This window comes from Chiloscyllium plagiosum, unplaced genomic scaffold (genome assembly GCF_037043375.1).
Source record: "Chiloscyllium plagiosum isolate Xiang-an unplaced genomic scaffold, Cpla_swu_hap1 HiC_scaffold_45, whole genome shotgun sequence".
In the NCBI taxonomy this organism is placed as follows: domain Eukaryota; kingdom Metazoa; phylum Chordata; class Chondrichthyes; order Orectolobiformes; family Hemiscylliidae; genus Chiloscyllium; species Chiloscyllium plagiosum.
Window position 1 is genome coordinate 26,188,451 of NW_028270183.1, and position 20,062 is coordinate 26,208,512.

Genomic DNA, 20,062 nt, shown 5'->3' on the forward strand with positions numbered 1-20,062 from the left:
CACCCCACTCCCACGTTATATCACACTGTCCCTGTCCCCCTCACACCCCATTCCCACGTTATATCACACTGTCCCTGTCCCTCTCACACCCCACTCCCACGTTATATCACACTGTCCCTGTACCCTCACACCCCACTCCCACGTTATATCACACTGTCCCTGTCCCCCTCACACCCCATTCCCACGTTATATCACACTGTCCCTGTCCCTCTCACACCCCACTCCCACGTTATATCACACTGTCCCTGTACCCTCACACCCCACTCCCACGTTATATCACACTGTCCCTGTCCCTCTCACACCCCACTCCCACGTTATATCACACTGTCCCTGTACCCTCACACCCCACTCCCACGTTATATCACACTGTCCCTGTACCCTCACACCCCACTCCCACGTTATATCACACTGTCCCTGTACCCTCACACCCCACTCCCACGTTATATCACACTGTCCCTTCACCCCCCCTTACACCCCGCTCCCACGTTATATCACACTGTCCCTGTCCCCTCACACCCCATTCCCACGTTATATCACACTGTCCCTGTACCCTCACACCCCACTCCCACGTTATATCACACTGTCCCTGTCCCTCTCACACCCCACTCCCACGTTATATCACACTGTCCCTGTCCCCTCACACCACACTCCCACGTTATATCACACTGTCCCTGTACCCTCACACCCCACTCCCACGTTATATCACACTGTCCCTGTACCCTCACACCCCACTCCCACGTTATATCACACTGTCCCTGTCCCTCTCACACCCCACTCCCACGTTATATCACACTGTCCCTGTACCCTCACACCCCACTCCCACGTTATATCACACTGTCCCTGTACCCTCACACCCCACTCCCACGTTATATCACACTGTCCCTTCACCCCCCCTTACACCCCGCTCCCACGTTATATCACACTGTCCCTGTCCCCTCACACCCCATTCCCATGTTATATCACACTGTCCCTGTACCCTCACACCCTACTCCCACGTTATATCACACTGTCCCTGTACCCTCACACCCCACTCCCACGTTATATCACACTGTCCCTGTCCCCCTCACACCCCACTCCCACGTTATATCACACTGTCCCTGTCCCTCTCACACCCCACTCCCACGTTATATCACACTGTCCCTGTACCCTCACACCCCACTCCCACGTTATATCACACTGTCCCTGTACCCTCACACCCCACTCCCACGTTATATCACACTGTCCCTTCACCCCCCCTTACACCCCGCTCCCACGTTATATCACACTGTCCCTGTCCCCTCACACCCCATTCCCATGTTATATCACACTGTCCCTGTACCCTCACACCCCACTCCCACGTTATATCACACTGTCCCTGTACCCTCACACCCCACTCCCACGTTATATCACACTGTCCCTGTCCCTCTCACACCCCACTCCCACGTTATATCACACTGTCCCTCTGCTGTGCCTGGATTGACAATTTCAATAATGATGTGTAGATCTAACAGGACACTGTTTTTCCAGGTTTAATTGTGAGCAACTGTGTGACTGCTGGAAAGAATTATAATGAGTTGCAATTAGTTCAGAAAAATCAGCTCTTTGAAATAGTTAAGATTGAGGAGCAGGGGACTGCAGCTGCTTGGTTTAGTCTACGTTTCAGTCACACTTTTCCTGATCTGTCTGATCTCCTGATTGTCTTTAAAGGTTCTGCTCTCTGTGAATAATGTTGACATTTGTACAAGATGCAGTGTCTCTCCAGACCCGTGTATCCAACCTCACCTACCAGAACCAATCACAACCATCCATAACCTGCTCCAAAGCTCCACAAATCCAAACAGCCCTCACATCCTTCTCTCCCATATCCCAGCTCACCTTCATAATCAATCCTCACCATATTGAGGAAGTTAAGTTACAGAACATAGAACATTCCAGCGCAGTACAGGCCCTTCGGCCCTCAATGTTGCGTTGACCTGTGAGACCAATATGAAACCCACCTCACCTACACTATTCCATTCTCATTGATTTGTCTCTCCAATGCCCATTTAAATGCCCTTAAAGTCAGCTAGTCTACTACTGTTGCAGGCAGTGCGTTCCATGCTCCTACTACTCTCTGAGTAAAGAAACTACCTCTGACATCTGTCCTATATCTATTGCCCCTCAATTCAAAGCTATGTCCCCTCGTGCTAATCATCACCATCTCTGGAAAGGTCTCTCTCCCTGTCCACCCTATCTAACCCTCTGATTATCTTGTATGTCTCAGTTAAGTCACCTCTGAACCTTCTCTCCAACAAAAACAGCCTCCAGTCCCTCAGCCTTTCCTCATAAGCCTTCCCTCCATACAGGTAACATCCTAGTGAGTGTCCTCTGAACCCTGTCCAAAGCTTCCACCTCCTTCTGAGAATCCGGTGACCAGGACTGTACATACCACTCCACCTGCAGCCACTCCAGAGCTTTGCCCACCTGCAGCGCAACCGCATTGGGTCACTTCACTGTGTGCCTGGTGTGTGTGCAGCCTCTACAGCTGACAAATTGGTGACATCACTGACCTGATTGACATATTAATTTTGAAGCTTAAAACACACAGTAGATAGATATCAGCACAACAGGAGCTAACTGCACTGACATCTGGAGCTCAAACTCATCAATCTTTGAAATGAATGTGTTGAGTCAGAGTGGCCCATTTCCCAGTTGGACCTGTTTGGTTTCTGTTGTACCTTCCGCTCCCCCACTTGAATGCAGGTACCACCTGCCCAGCAGGATGGGACCCTGTCCAGTTGAGCCTTTGCGGCAGTTAGTTGTACACTTGGGGTTAAGATTACAAAAAAGTACTGCAGGTCCTGGAGATCTGAAATTAAAGAGAGAAAGTACTGAAAGGAATACAGCGGGTAGGACTACATCAAATGAAGGAGAAAAGCAAGTTTACATTTTGAGTACAGTGTCATTCTTTTTCACAAGTGTTTCTTCCAAAGAGAAATCTATTGAATTTGAAATGAATGACCTTTCAGTGTCTTTCTCTGAGGATGCTGCTAGATTGCTATGTTTCTCCACTATCGGAGAGACAGTAAATGTTGGCTTGCTCAGTTGCCCAGGAGAGTGGCTCAGTGGTTAGCCCTGCTGCCTCACAGCACCAGGGATCCAGGTTTGATTACACCCTCGGGCGACTGTGTGAATGTTGCACATTCTCCCCCCGTGGCTCTGTGGGTTTCCTCCGGGTACTCCGGTTTCCTCCCACAATCCAAAGATGTGCAGATTAGAGCGAATTGGCCATGCCAAATTACCCAGGGTGTTCAGGGATGTGTAGGTTAGGTGCATTAGCCATGGGAAATGCAGGGTTATGGCTTCGGATGGAGGATGGGTTTGGGTGAGATGCTTTTCTCAGGGTCTGGTGTGGATGCGTTGGGCTGAATGGCCTGTTTCCACACTGGGGGGGTTGGACAAAGAAAAAGATACTGGAATAAAAAGAGAAGCTTGCCAGTTTAACTTGATCTCCAGCAACCATAGTACATCACTTATTCTTTGGGGCTTGATGTCAGAGTTGGATTTCCAGATGTGCACATTGGTGGTGTGTGTCCACTGTCTCATGTTATCATTAAATCTTGCCTTTCATTCCTGTTCTTCCCCAAGGATACCCCTCCTGGAAATGCTGCTGGTGTTCCTCTGGGGAGATATGTCCAGGTGCCACTTTGAATGAGCCAATGGGTGGTAGCTGGTATAATTTGAAGGATCCTTAACTTCTGCTGTGATTGTGCAGTTCTAACTTGGCTATGTGTGTCTCCCTATTTCACCTACAGCCACTGCTTGTCATTTGCTGACTTAGCCATTGCACAATGCCTGAAACTCCAGCCTCATCAGATACAAACGAAGGATGTATAGCATGATCTAGAGTGACAGGCTAAAGGCTGAACATGCTACTGAACTCCCCAGAGGGACCGTGAACGCTATTCCTGTCCAGTCCTCTGCCCCATTAGCAACAATAGCTTAGATTGTCGAGTAAACTTGACTATTTTTTTATTGATAGAAAGGTGTATTTTTTAAGGAAGGAACAAATCTTATTGGTATAAATAGCCATTTTTTTTCTTGTTCAATGTATCGTTACCAGCAATGTTCATTCTTTGAATAAGATGATTTAGCCCAAATGGAGACTGCTGACTATTTATTGAAACCTTCCCTGGACACAGCCTCACTACATGTCATGTATTTAATGTTATTGAAAGTATGATGTGGAGAAGCCGGTGTTGGGCTGGGCTGGACAAAGTGAAAGATCTCACAACACCGGGTTATAGTCCAACAGGTTTATTTGGAAGCATTAGCTTTCAGAGTGTCACTGATGAAGGGGCAGTGCTCCGAAAGCTAGTGCTTCCAAATAAACCTGTTAGATTATAACTCGGTGTTGTGGGATTTTTCACTTGATTTTAAGTAGTTATCCCTGCCTGTGATGGTACAGTCACATCTCTTACCAGCCAAACCGTGTCAGATGGGTTACCTGAGGGTTTATACCTTGAAGGGTCAAATGCATGTCTGAAGAAGTGTGAGCCATCTGGGCCCTCCAAACTTGCTGCACCATTGAATAGGATCATGGCTGATCCAACATTCCTTCCATGCACTTTCCTGCTTTCCTCCTGGTTTAATCTTCCTACTGATGAAGAATCTATCTGTCTCCACCTGTCTCTAGCTCTCTGTGACAAGGTGTTCCAAATACATTCAATCATCTGAGAGAGGGAGTTCCTCCTTGTCTGACTCTTAAATTGGGGCCCCTTTAATTTTCAGATTATGCCCTCTGGTCCCAAGCTCTCCCATGAGAGGCAGCATTTACCCTGTCAAGCTGATTAAGGAGCCAGTATGTTTCGTTGAGATCATTGCTTACTCTACTAAATTCAAGTGAGCAGTGCCCCAATCTGTTAGCCTTTGCTCAGAAGACAATCCTTCTGTACCAGACCCATAAAGTAATACCTTAGCTCGATGAATCAAAACTGCTTACAGTACTCCAGTACCCAGTCAGTAAAAGGCATACTATAATGTCCTCCATCAGATGGGAGTCTGCAGTTGGATGACTTTTTCTGGATAATCCTGAGTGTGCAACAAATTAAGCTGAGAGTGAATTTGGGATTGTCAGTTGGGTTGGCAGTATGAGGCACATTTACGTGTTATTGCACTGCACCTGAATCCACTCAACAAAATAAGTGCCCAGCCACTGCTGGTTCCTTTCTCGTCAATTACCTCAATTTGTCTGTTTGAAAATTTAAACAAAGTTTGGCAGTTAACTGTCAATCAACATTAATGCATTCTTCACTGTAGCATGTCTAAACAGTGCAGTTATCAACCAATCAGCACCCTCATGTCATACAGTATTAAATTTGTCCTGATGAGCAAAAGACAGAAAGCTCTGAAAGTGTGCCCTTTTTAGCAATTCTTGTGTTCTGTGCCAAATGATGAAAGCATTTCCTGTTTAAGAGAAACCTCTTTAAGTTGAATGTGTGCTCATCCCAGAGCCTCCTGTAGACTTTGGTGAATGCGCCTTCCCCCATTTCTGTCCTTCCCATCAGGAGTTGGCTGGGTAATAGCTGTTTGGCGAGTTTAGCTTGTTTTTGATCATTGCTCAGTTTCTATCTGTGTTCACATGTGTCAGTCATAAACAATGCACATTGGTGCTAATGCTGCTTCAGCTACTCATCATACCAGGCTCTATCATGGTCAGACTCTGCTTGCACAGAAATGTCCAGTCTTCCCGATTTTGCCCGTGTGATGGTTCATATCAGTCGTGATCACACATTTCTAATACTCCTTTATTTTCTAAGAATTGGAGGAAATTACTGGACGCTGAGATTCACACGTTATCGTTTTAAAATGTGCTAGCCTGTGCATTGATGAAGTTGCAAACCAGCACATTGAGCTACCGATTTCAGACGGATATCTGATTGATCCTCAGTAACAACAAAACCTGTGAATTCAATGTAATCACAATTACAAATTAGTCTAACCTCCACATCTCAACATGATGAGAGTGACATTGTCTCTACAGGATATCAACTAACCATGACCCTGACATACTATCAATAGCGGAGATCAAATTCTCAACAGAACGTCCACTTAATCCCTGTTGCACTTGGTACTGTGTTGATACCAATGGATTCCAAAATAAGATCAAACCATTTCCTTAAGTGTCAATTAAACTCTGAGTCAAAAGTCACCCAGGTTATAGTCCAACAGATGTGTTTACAGTGTTAGTTAGGCTGTCATTTCTGTCTCACAGACCAGGAGTTAGATCAACGTACAATATCTACAACAAGGAGAAAGTGAGGTCTGCAGATGCTGGAGATCAGAGCCGGAGATGTGTTGCTGGAAAAGCGCAGCAGGTCAGGCAGCATCCAGGGAACAGGAGAATCGACGTTTCGGGCATAAGCCCTTCTTCTGAAGAAGGGCTTATGCCCGAAACGTCGATTCTCCTGTTCCCTGGATGCTGCCTGACCTGCTGCGCTTTTCCAGCAACACATCTCCGGCCAATATCTACAACAAGTAGATAATTTAGCCCCTTGTGACTGTGTGCCATTCAGTCAAATGATGGCTGATGTTCTCAGCTTTGGATTCCACATTCCCATCTACTCCTGACAACCTGCAATTCTCCTGCCTGGGAGTGATCCATCTACTACTATCTGAGCAATATTCAAAATACCCAGCTCCACTCCCTTCTGAGACAGAGTTCCAAACTCAGACAACCCTCAGAGAAATAATTCTCTCCCTCTCTGCCATGAATGAGCAAGGATTAACTTTGAAACACAGTTCCCTAATTTGAATTGACCAACTAGAGAAAACACCCTTTCCACCACCACGCCACACCCACTCTCTGTCCATCCATCTTCAAATTAAATTCTGTAAATATCTGAACGCAGCCAGCCCATACACTTGTAAGACAATATGCACATTCCAGGTTTCAATACAATACAACCTCGCTGAACCTTATTCAAGTCACTGACAACAGGACTTTTAAATTTATTGTCAACTGTATCTTGTTATAAAATATACTGAAAAGTGTTGTAGAGTGCGACTACTCCCCAGGACCATTTTTAGACAGAAAAATATGCAAACACATGGAATATGAAGGCAGAGAAACAAAAAAAGTATCCCAACTTTACAGTCATTCTTGTTATCGGACCTGCAACGACCCTGGTGGATAACCCTGCACTGCAGGGTGTACTCGACCTCACATTGCTGGGCCGACTCGATTCTGTGCTGCTGGGCCTACTCGATTCTGTGCTGCTGGGCCTACTCGATTCTGTGCTGCTGGGCCTACTCGATTCTGTGCTGCTGGGCCTACTCGAGACCGTGCTGCTGGGCCTACTCGAGACCGTGCTGCTGGGCCTACTCGATTCTGTGCTGCTGGGCCTACTCGAGAGCATGCTGCTGGGCCTACTCGAGCCCGTGCTGCTGGGCCTACTCGAGCCCGTGCTGCTGGGCCTACTCGAGCCCGTGCTGCTGGGCCTACTCGAGCCCGAGCTGCTGGGCCTACTCGATCCAGTGCTGCTGGGCCTACTCGAGCCAGTGCTGCTGGGCCTACTCGTGTCCGTGCTGCTGGGCCTAAAGTAGCCCGTGCTGCTGGGCCTAACCTAGCCCGTGCTGCTGGGCCTATTCACGCCCATGCTGCTGGGCCTAGTCGAGCCCGCGCTGCTGGGCCTAGTCGAGCCCGCGCTGCTGGGCCTAGTCGAGCACGCGCTGCTGGGTCTAGTCGAGCCCGCGCTGCTGGGCCTAGTCGAGACCGTGCTGCTGGGCCTACTCGAGCCTGTGCTGCTGGGCCTACTCGAGCCTGTGCTGCTGGGCCTACTCGAGCCTGTGCTGCTGGGCCTACTCGAGCCCGTGCTGCTGGGCCTATCCGAACACGTGCTGCTGGGCCTACTCGAGACTCTGCTGCTGGGTCTACTCAAGTCCATACTGCCGGGCCAACGCGGACACATGCTGCCGGGCCTACGTGGACACATGCTGCCGGGCCTACTCGGACACATGCTGCCGGGCCTACTCGAACACATTATACTGGGCCTACTCAAGTCGATGCTGCTAGGTCTACATGAGCACAGCTCATGGGCCGACTCGAATCGGTGCTGCTGGGCCTACTCGAAACTCTGCTGCTGGACCTCCTCAAACGTGCTGCAGTGCCTAATCGAGCCCGTGCTGATGGGCCGACTCGAGCCCGCGCTGCTGGGCCTACTCGAGCCCATGCTGCTGGGGCTACTCGAGACTGTGCTGCTGGGCCTACTCGAGTCCATACTGCTGGGCCTACATGAACACATGCTGCCGGGCCTACTCCAACACATGCTGCTGGGCTTACACGAGTCTGTGCTGCTGGGCCTACATGAGCACAGCTGCTGGGCCTATTGAAGCCCATGTTACTGGCCTACCCAAGACTGTGCTGCTGAGCCTACTCGAGCCCGTGCTGCTGGGCCTACTCGAGCCCACGCTGCTGGGCATACTTGAGCACGCGCTGCTGGGCCTACTCGAGACCGTGCTGCTGGGCTTACTCGAGCCCGCGCTGTTTGGCCTACTCGAGACAATGCTGCTGGGCTTACTCGAGGTAATGCTGCTGGGCCTACTCGAGACCTTGCTGCTGGGCCTACTCGAGCCCTTGTTACTGGCCTAATCGAGACCGTGCTGCTGGGACTAACCTAGCCCGTGCTGCTGGGCCTAACCTAGCCCGTGCTGCTGGGGCTGTGCTGCTGGCCCTACTCGAGACTGTGATGCCGGGCCTACTCGAGGCCGTGCTGCTGGGCCTACATGAGACCGTGCTCCTGGGCCAACGCGAGGCCGTGCTGATGAGCCTACGTGTGACCGTGCTGCTGGGCCGACTCGAGCCCGTGCTACTGGGCCGACACAAGCCTGTGCTGCTGGGCTGACTTGAGCCCATGCTGCTAGCCCTTCTCGATTCAGTGCTGCTGGGCCTACTCAAGACTATGCTGCTGGGCCTACTCGGGTCCGTGCTGCTGGACCTACTCGAGACTGTGCTGCTGCGCCTACTCAAGACCGTGCTGCGGGGCCTACTGGAACACATGCTGCAAGGCCTACTCGAGTCTGTGCTGTTTGGCCTACTCGAGGCTGTGCTGCTGGGCCTACGCGAGACTATGCTGCCGGGCCTACTCGATCACATGCTGCTAGGCTTATTCGAGCCCGTGCTGCTGGGCCTACTCGAGTCCGTGCTGCTGGACCTACTCGAGCCCGTGCTGCTGGACCTACTCGAGCCCGTGCTGCTGGGCCGACACGAGCCCGTGCTGCTGGGCCGACACGAGCCCGTGCTGCTGGGCCTACTCGAACACACGCTGCTGGGCCTACTCGAGCACATGCTGCTGGGCCTACTTGAAACAGTGCTGCTGAGCGTATGCAAGACCGTGCTGTTGGGCCTATTGCGAGTCCGTGCTGCTGGGGCATATGAGACCATGCTGCTGGGCTTATTTGAGACCATGCTCCTGGGTCTACTCGAGACCATGCTGCTGGGCCTACGCATGACCATGCTGCTGGGCCTACGCGTGACCGTGCTGCTGGGCCTACGTGTGACCATGCTGCTGGGCCTACGTGTGACCGTGCTGCTGGGCCTACGCGTGACCGTGCTGCTGGGCCTACGTGTGACCGTGCTGCTGAGCCTACGTGTGACCATGCTGCTGGGCCTACGTGTGACCATGCTGCTGGGCCTACGTGTGACCATGCTGCTGGGCCGACGTGTGACCATGCTGCTGAGCCTACGTGTGACCGTGTTGCTGGGCCTATGCGAGACCGTGCTGCTAGGCCTACGCAAGACCGTAATGCTGGGCCTACTCGAGACGGTGCTGCCGGACCTACTCGAGACGCTGCTGCCGGACCTACTCGAGACGCTGCTGCCGGACCTACTCGAGACGGTGCAGCCAGGCCTACTCGAGACGGTGCTGCCGGACCTTCTCGAGACGCTGCTGCCGGACCTACTCGAGACGGTGCTGCCGGACCTACTCGAGACGGTGCTGCCGGACCTACTCGAGACGGTGCTGCCGGACCTACTCGAGACGCTGCTGCCGGACCTACTCGAGACGGTGCAGCCAGGCCTACTCGAGACGGTGCTGCCGGACCTACTCGAGACGGTGCAGCCAGGCCTACTCGAGACGGTGCTGCCGGACCTACTCGAGACGGTGCTGCCGGACCTACTCGAGACGGTGCTGCCGGACCTACTCGAGACGGTGCTGCCGGACCTACTCGAGACGGTGCTGCCGGACCTACTCGAGACGGTGCTGCCGGACCTACTCGAGACGCTGCTGCCGGACCTACTCGAGACGGTGCTGCCGGACCTACTCGAGACGCTGCTGCCGGACCTACTCGAGACGCTGCTGCCGGACCTACTCGAGACGGTGCTGCCGGACCTACTCGAGACGGTGCTGCCGGACCTACTCGAGACGGTGCTGCCAGACCTACTCGAGACGGTGCAGCCAGGCCTACTCGAGATCGTGCTTCCGGGCCTACTCGAGACGGTGCTGCCGGACCTACTCGAGACCGTGCTGCAGGGCCTACTCGAGACCGTCCCGCTGGGCCTACGTGAGACCATGCTGCTGGGCCGACTGGAGACGGTGCTCATGGGCCTACACGAGACCGTGCTGCTGAGCCTATGTGTGACCGTGCTGCTCGGCCTACTCGAGACTGTGATACCGGGCTTCCACGTGACCATGCTGCTGGGCTTATGCGATACCGTGCTGCTAGGCCTACGCAAGACCGTAATGCTGGGCCTACTCGAGACCGTGTTGCCGGACCTACTTGAGATGGTGCTGCCAGACCTACTCGAGACCGTGCAGGCGGGCCTACTCGAGACCGTCCTGCTGGGCCTACTTGAGACCGTCCTGCTGGGCCGACTTGAGACCGTGCTGCTGTGCCTATTCGAGCCTGTGCTGCTGGGCAAACTCGAGCCCATGTGCTGGGCCTACTCGAATCAGTGCTGCTGGGCCTAATCAAGCCCGTGCTGCTGGGCCTACTCGAGGCTGTGCTGGTGAGCCTACGCGAGACCGTGCTGCTGGGCCTTCGCGAGACCATGCTGCTGGGCCTACTCGAATCAGTGCTGCTGCACCTACTTGAGACAATACTGCTGGGCCTACAAGAGACCGTGGTGTTGGGCCTACTTGAGCCCTTGCTGCTGGGCCTACCCAAGTCTGTGCTGTTTGGCCTACTCGAGGCTGTGCTGATGGGCCTACCCGAGACCGTCCTGCAGGGCCTACTCGAGACCATGCTGCTGGGCCTACTCGAGACCATGCTGCTGGGCCTACTCGAGACAATGCTGCTGGGCCTACTCGAGTCCGTGCTGTTGGGTCTACTCCAACCCTTGCTGCTGCGCCTACTCAAGCCTATGTTGCTGGGCCTAGTTGAATCAGTGCTGCTGGGCCTACTCGAACACACGCTGCTGGGCCTACTCGAACACACGCTGCTGGGCCTACTCGAACACACGCTGCTGGGCCTACTCGAACACACGCTGCTGGGCCTACTTGAACACACGCTGCTGGGCCTACTTGAACACACGCTGCTGGGCCTACTCGAACACACGCTGCTGGGCCGACTCGAGCCCACGCTGCTGGGCCTACTCAAGTCCGTGCTGTTGGGCCTACTCCAGGCCTTGCTACTGGACCTACTCAAGCCCATGCTGCTGGCCCTACTTGAATCAGTGCTGCTGGGCCTACTCGAATACACGCTGCTGGGCCTACTCGAATACACGCTGCTGGGCCTACTCGAACACACGCTGCTGGGCCTACTCGAACACACGCTGCTGGGCCTACTCGAACACACGCTGCTGGGCCTACTCGAACACACGCTGCTGGGCCTACTCGAACACACGCTGCTGGGCCTACTCGAACACACGCTGCTGGGCCTACTCGAACACACGCTGCTGGGCCTACTCGAACACACGCTGCTGGGCCTACTCGAACACACGCTGCTGGGCCTACTCGAGCACATGCTGCTGGGCCTACTCGAAACAGTGCTGCTGAGCGTATGCAAGACCGTGCTGCTGGGCCTTCGCGAGACCATGCTGCTGGGCCTACTCGAACCAGTGCTGCTGCACCTACTTGAGACAAAACTGCTGGGCCTACAAGAGACCGTGGTGTTGGGCCTACTCGAGCCCTTGCTGCTGGGCCTACTTGAGCCCATGCTGCTGGGCCTACTCGAGCCCATGCTGCTGGGCCTACTCGAGCCCTTGCTGTTGGGCCTATTCGAGCCCTTGCTGTTGGGCCTATTCGAGCCATTGCTGCTGGGCCTACTCGAGCCCGTGCTGCTGGGCCTACTCGAGCCCGTGCTGCTGGGCCTACTCGTGCCTGTGCTGCTGGGCCTACTCGAGCCCGTGCTGCTGGGCTTACTCGAGCCCGTGCTGCTGGGCCTATTTGACCCCTTGCTGCTGGACCTACTCGAATCAGTACTGCTGGGCCTACTCGAATCAGTGCTGTTGGGCCTACTCGTGACCGTGCTGCTGAGCCCTCGTGACACCGTGCTGCTGGGCCTACGTTTGACCATGCTGCTGTCCTACCGGAGACCATGCTGCTGGGCCTACTGGAGATCGTGCTGCTGTGCCTACGCGAGTCCTTGCTGCTGGGCCTACGCCAACACATGCGATACCCAGCATGAGCAAAACTAATGTAGTGTACAAAATCCCATGCAAGGACTGCACAAAACATTATATAGGACAAACAGGAAGACAGCTAATGATCCGCATCCACGAACATCAACTAGCCACAAAATGACACGACCAGCTATCCTTAGTAGCCACACACGCAGACGACAAGCAACACGAATTCGACTGGGACAACACTACCATTATAGGGCAAGCCAAACAAAGAACAGCCAGGGAATTCCTAGAAGCATGGCACTCATCCACAAACTCCATCAACAAACACATCAACCTGGACCCAATATACCGGCCACTACAGCGGACAGCTGAAACTGACAACCGGAAGCGGCAGGGACAGGCCACTATAAATGCCGGAGGAAACACCACAAAAGCGCTTCACAGGAGGCTCCCAAGCACTGAGGATGTCACCTAGCCAGGGGACGAAATGGTTGCAACAAAAACTTCCAGCTCGGCGAACAGAACCACAGCAACGAGCACCCGAGCTACAAATCTTCTCTCAAAGAGTCCATGCTGCTGGGCCTACACGAGACAATGCTGCTTGGCCTACTCGAGACTAACCTGCTAGGCCTACTCGAACACATGCTGCTGGGCCTATTCGAGTCCATGCTGTTGGGCCTACTCGAGACCGTGCTGCTGGGCCTACTCGAGTCTGTGCTGCAGGGCCTACTCAAGACCGTGCTGCTAGGCCTACACGTGACCATGACGCTGAGCGTACACGTGACCATGACGCTGAGCCTACACGTGACCATGACGCTGAGCCTACACGTGACCGTGCTGCTGGGTTACGCGTGACCATGCTGCTGGGCCTACGCGTGACCGTGCTGCTGGGCCTACGCGTGACCGTGCTGCTGGGCCTACGCATGACCGTTCTGCTGGGCCTACGCATGACTGTGCTGATGGGCCTACGCGTGACCGTGCTGCTGGGCCTACGCGTGACCGTGCTGCTGGGCCTACGCATGACCGTGCTGCTGGGCCTACGCATGACCGTGCTGCTGGGCCTACGCATGACTGTGCTGCTGGGCCTACGCGTGACCGTGCTGCTGGGCCTACGCGTGACCGTGCTGCTGGGCCTACGCATGACCGTGCTGCTGGGCCTACGCATGACTGTGCTGCTGGGCCTACGCATGACTGTGCTGCTGGGCCTACGCGTGACCGTGCTGCTGGGCCTACGCGTGACCGTGCAGCTGGGCCTACGCATGACCGTGCTGCTGGGCCTACGCATGACTGTGCTGCTGGGCCTACGCATGACTGTGCTGATGGGCCTACAAGAGCACATGCTGCTGGGCTTATTCGATCCCGTGCTGCTGGTTCTACTCAAATCAGTGCTGCTGGCCCTACTCGAGACTTTGCTCCTGGGCCTATTCGATCCCGTACTGCTGGTCTACCGAATCAGTGCTTCTGGGTCTGCTCGAGACTTTGCTCCTGGGCCTATTCGATCCCATGCTGCTGGTTCTACTCAAATCAATGCTGCTGGGCCTATTCGAGCCTGTGCTGCTGGGCCTACTGGACCTGTGCTGCTGGCCATACATGAGCCCATGCTGCTGGGCCTACACGGGCCCGTGTTGCCTGGCCTACTCAAGACCGCGCTGCTGGGCCTATTCGATCCCATGCTGCTGGTTCTACTCAAATCAGTGCTGCTGGGCCTACTCGAGACTTTGCTCCTAGGCCAACTCGAATCAGTGCTGCTGGGCTTACTCAAGTCCGTGCTGTTGGCCATACACGAACCCATGCTGCTGGGTCTACTCGAGCCCATGCTGTTGGACCTATGCGAATTTGTGCTGTTTGGCCTACTCGAGCCCATGCTTCTCGGCCTACTCGAGCCCGTGCTGCTGGGCCTACACGGGCCCGCGCTGCTGGGCCTACACGGGCCCGCGCTGCTGGGCCTACACGGGCCCGCGCTGCTGGGCCTACTCGAGCCCGCGCTGCTGGGCCTACTCGAGCCCGCGCTGCTGGGCCTACGCGAGACTGTGCTGCAGGGCCTACTCGAGACTGTGCTGCAGGGCCTACTCGAGACTGTGCTGCTTGGCCTACTCGAGACCGTGCTGCTGGGCTTACTCGAACACATGCTGCTGGGCCTACTCAAACACATTCTGCTGGGCCTATTCGAGTCCATGCTGTTGGGCCTACTCAAGACCGTGCTGCTAGGCCTACGCGTGACTGTGCCGCTGGGCCTACACGTGACTGTGCCGCTGGGCCTACACGTGACCGTGCCGCTGGGCCTACACGTGACCGTGCCGCTGGGCCTACACGTGACCGTGCCGCTGAGCCTACACGTGACTGTGACGTTGAGCCTACGCGAGATCATGCCGCTGTGTTACGCGTGACCATGCTGCCGTGCCTACGCGTGACCATGCTGCTGGGCCTACGCATGACTGTGCTGCTGGCCCTACGTGTGACCATGCTGCTGGGCCTACAAGAGACCGTGCTGCTGGGTCTACTCGAGACCGTGCTGCTTGGCCTATGCGAGACCATGCTGCGGGGCCTGGTCTAGACCGTCCTGCTGAGCCTACGCGAGTCCATGCTGCTGGGCCTACACCAACACATGCTCGTAGGCCTACTCAAGACCGTGCTGCTGAGCCTACTCGAGTCTGTGCTGCAGGGCCTACTCGAGACCGTGCTGCTAGGCCTACACGTGACCATGACGCTGAGCGTACACGTGACCATGACGCTGAGCCTACACGTGACCGTGCTGCTGGGCCTACGCGTGACCATGCTGCTGGGCCTACGCGTGACCGTGCAGCTGGGCCTACGCGTGACCGTGCAGCTGGGCCTACGCATGACCGTGCTGCTGGGCCTACGCATGACTGTGCTGCTGGGCCTACGCATGACTGTGCTGATGGGCCTACAAGAGCACATGCTGCTGGGCTTATTCGATCCCGTGCTGCTGGTTCTACTCAAATCAGTGCTGCTGGCCCTACTCGAGACTTTGCTCCTGGGCCTATTCGATCCCGTACTGCTGGTCTACCGAATCAGTGCTTCTGGGTCTGCTCAAGACACTGCTCCTGGGCCTATTCGATCCCATGCTGCTGGTTCTACTCAAATCAATGCTGCTGGGCCTATTCGAGCCTGTGCTGCTGGGCCTACTGGACCTGTGCTGCTGGCCATACATGAGCCCATGCTGCTGGGCCTACACGGGCCCGTGTTGCCTGGCCTACTCAAGACCGCGCTGCTGGGCCTATTCGATCCCATGCTGCTGGTTCTACTCAAATCAGTGCTGCTGGGCCTACTCGAGACTTTGCTCCTAGGCCAACTCGAATCAGTGCTGCTGGGCTTACTCAAGTCCGTGCTGTTGGCCATACACGAGCCCATGCTGCTGGGTCTACTCGAGCCCATGCTGTTGGACCTATGCGAATTTGTGCTGTTTGGCCTACTCGAGCCCATGCTTCTCGGCCTACTCGAGCCCGTGCTGCTGGGCCTACACGGGCCCGCGCTGCTGGGCCTACACGGGCCCGCGCTGCTGGGCCTACTCGAGCCCGCACTGCTGGGCCTACTCGAGCCCGCGCTGCTGGGCCTACTCGAGCCCGCGCTGCTGGGCCTACGCGAGACTGTGCTGCAGGGCCTACTCGAGACTGTGCTGCAGGGCCTACTCGAGACTGTGCTGCTTGGCCTACTCGAGACCGTGCTGCTGGGCTTATTCGAACACATGCTGCTGGGCCTACTCAAACACATTCTGCTGGGCCTATTCGAGTCCATGCTGTTGGGCCTACTCAAGACCGTGCTGCTAGGCCTACGCGTGACTGTGCCGCTGGGCCTACACGTGACCGTGCCGCTGGGCCTACACGTGACCGTGCCGCTGGGCCTACACGTGACCGTGCCGCTGAGCCTACACGTGACCGTGCTGCTGAGCGTACACGTGACTGTGACGTTGAGCCTACGAGATCATGCCGCTGGGTTACGCGTGACCATGCTGCCGTGCCTACGCGTGACCATGCTGCTGGGCCTACGCATGACTGTGCTGCTGGCCCTACGTGTGACCATGCTGCTGGGCCTACAAGAGACCGTGCTGCTGGGTCTACTCGAGACCGTGCTGCTTGGCCTATGCGAGACCATGCTGCGGGGCCTGGTCTAGACCGTCCTGCTGAGCCTACGCGAGTCCATGCTGCTGGGCCTACACCAACACATGCTCGTAGGCCTACTCAAGACCATGCTGCTGGGCCTACTTGAGCCCATGCTGCTGGGCTTACGCGAGACTGTGCTGCTTGGCCTACTCAAGACCATGCAGCTGGGCCTACTCGAGACTGTGCTGCTGGGCCTACTCGAATCAGTGCTGTTGGGCCTACTCGAGCCCTTGCTGCTGGACCTATTCGAGCCCATGTTGCTGGGCCTACTCGAATCAGTACTGCTGGGCCTACTCGAGACAATGCTGCTGGGCCTACTCGCGTCCGTGCTGTTTGGCCTACTCTAGCCCTTGCTGCTGGGCCTACTCGAATCAGTGCTGTTGGGCCTACTCGAGACCATGCTGCTGTGCCTACGTGAGACCGTCCTGCTGGGCCTACTCGAGATCGTGCTGCTGGGCCTACAAGAGACCGTGTGCGGGGCCTTCTCGGGACCATGCAGCGGGGCATACTCGAGACTGTGCTGCTGAGCCTACTCGAGAAGGTGCTGCTGGGCCTACGCGTGACCGTGCTGCTGGGCCTACGCGTGACCATGCAGCTGGGCCTACACATGAACGTTCTGCTGGGCCTACACGAGACCATACTGCAGGGTCTACTCGAGACTGTGCTGCTGGGCCTACTGGAGACCGTGCTGCTTGGCCTAATCGAGTCCGTGCTGTTGGTCCTACTCGAGACCATGCTGCTGAGCCTACGTGAGACGGTGCTGCTGGGCTTAGTCGAGACCGTTCTGCTGGGCCTACGTGAGTTCGTGCTGCTGTCCTACTCGAGACCATGCTGCTGGGCCTACTGGGGACCGTGCTGCTGGGCCTACGCGAGACCGTGCTGCTGGGCCTACTCGAGACCGCGCTGCTGGGCCTACTCGAACACATGCTGCTGGGCCTACTCGAGACCGTGCTGCTGGGCCTACTCGAGACCATGCTATTGGGCCTACTCGAGACCGTGCTGCTGGGCCTACTAGAGTCCGCGCTGCAGGACCTACTCGAGACCGTGCTGCTAGGCCTACGCGTGACCATGCTGCTGAGCGTACACGTGACCGTAACGCTGAGCCTACGTGAGATCATGCCGCTGGGTTACGCGTGACCGTGCTGCTGGGCCTCTTCGTGACCGTGCAGCTGGGCCTATGCGTGACCGTGATGCTCTGCTTACGCGTGACTGTGCTGCTGGGCCTACTCCAGACCACGCTGCTGGGCCTACGCATGACCGTGCTGCTGGGCCTACTCGAGATCGTGCTGCTGTGCCCTCTGTGGTCCGTGCTGCTGGGCTGACGAGAGACCGTGTGCGGGGCCTCCTCGAGACCGTGCCGTGGAGCATACTCGAGACTGTGCTGCTGAGCCTACTCGAGAAGGTGCTGCTGGACTTACACTGCTGGGCCTACGCCTGACCATGCTGCTGGGCCTACTCGAGACTGCGCTGCTGGGCCTACGCATGACCGTGCTGCTGGGCCTACGCATGACCGTGCTGCTGAGCCTACGCATGACTGTGGTCCTGGTCCAACACGAGACCATGCTGCTGGGTCTACTCGACATCGTGCTGCTGGGCCTATGCGTGACCATGCTGCGGGGCTTGGTCTAGACTGTCCTGCTGATCCTTGGCGAGTCCATGCTGCTGGGCCTACGCCAACACATGCTGGTAGGCCTATTGAGCCCATGCTGCTGGGCCTACGCGAGACTGTGATGCTTGGCCTAGTCCAGACCGTGCTGCTGGGCCTACTCGAGACCATTCTGCTGGGCCTACTGGAGACCGTGCTGCTGGGCCTACTCGAGACTATGCTGCGGGGCCTGCTCTAGACCGTCCTGCTGGGCCTACGTGAGGCCGTGGTGCTGTCCTACTCGAGACCATTCTGCTGGGCCTACTGGAGACCGTGCTGCTGGGCCTACTCGAGACCCTGCTGCAGGACCTGCTCTAGATGGTCCTGTTTGGCCTACTCGAGACCATGCTGCTGGGTCTACTCGAGTCCGTGCTGCTGAGCCTATTCGGGTCCGTGCTATTGGGCCTACTCGAGTCCATGCTGCAGGGCCTATTCGAGTCCGTGCTGCTAGGCCTACGCGTGACCGTGCCGCTGGGCCTACTCGAGACCTTGCTGCGAGGCCTACGCGTGACCGTGCCGCGGGGCCTACACGTGACCATGCTGCTAAGCGTACACGTGACCGGGACGCTGAGCCTACGCGAAATCATGCCGCTGGGTTACGCGTGACCGTGCTGCTGAGCCTCCTCGAGACCGTGCAGCTGGGCCTATGCTTGACCGTGATGCTCTGCTTATGTGTGACTGTGCTGCTGGGCCTACTCAAGACCGCGCTGCTGGGCCTACGCATGACCATGCTGCTGGGCCTACTCAAGATCATGCGGCTGTGCCCTCTCAGGTCCGTGCTGTTGGGCCTACGAGAGACCGTGTGCGGGGCATCCTCGAGACCGTGCAGCGGGGCATACTGGAGACTGTGCTGCTGAGCCTACTCGAGAAGGTGCTGCTGGGTCTACGTGTGACCGTGCTGCTGGGCGTACGCATGACTGTGCTGCTGGGCCTACGCATGACTGTGCTGCTGGTCCTACACAAGACAATGCTGCTGGGTCTACTCGAGCCCGTTCTGTTGGGCCTACTTGAGACAATGTTGCTGGGCCTACCCACGTCCGTGCTATTTGGCCTACTCTAGCCCTTGCTGCTGGGCCTACTCGAATCAGTGCTGCTGGGCTTACTCGAGACATCCTGCTGGGCCTACGTGATGCCGTGCTGCTGTCCTACCCGAGACCATTCTGCTGGGCCTACTGGAGACCGTGCTGCTGGGTCTATGTGTGACCATGCTGCTGGGCCTATGCGTGACCATGCTGCTGGGCCTACTCGAGACTGCGCTGCTGGGCCTATGCATGACCGTGCTGCTGGGCCTACGCATGACTGTGCTGCTGATCCTACACAAGACCATGCTGCTGGGTCTACTCGAGCCCGTGCTGCTGGGCCTACTCGAACCCTTGCTGCTGGGCTGACTCGAGCCTTTGTTGCTGGGCCTACTCGAATCAGTACTGCTGGGCCTACTCAAGACAATGCTGCTAGGTCTACTTGAGCCCGTTCTGTTGGGCCTACTTGAGACAATGTTGCTGGGCCTACTCGCGTCCGTGCTGTTTGGCCTACTCTAGCCCTTTCTGCTGGACCTACTCGAATCAGTGCTGTTGGGCCTACTCGAGACCGTGCTGCTGAGCGTACGTGAGACCGTGCTGCTGGGCCTACTCGAGACCGTCCTGCTGGGCCTATGCGAGACCATGCTGCTGGGCCTAGGAGAGAACGTGCTGCTGGGCCTACCCGAGACCGTGCTGCTGGGCCTACTCGAGACCATGCTGCGGGGCCTGCTCTAGACCGTCCTGCTGGGCATAC

At 56.2% G+C, this 20,062-nt stretch overlaps 1 protein-coding gene across 1 annotated transcript in view; it reads right to left on the reverse strand.

Annotated features, from left to right (window-relative positions):
• Positions 1–19,057: 19,057 nt before the first annotated feature.
• Positions 19,058–20,062, reverse strand: part of LOC148136421 (uncharacterized) — a 31,662-nt gene continuing 30,657 nt past the window's right edge. Inside the window, exon 3 of the mRNA XM_087983186.1 lies at positions 19,058–19,244. Within this exon, the coding sequence (XP_087839312.1) occupies positions 19,058–19,244 (187 nt within the window). The remainder of the gene's footprint in view (positions 19,245–20,062) is intronic.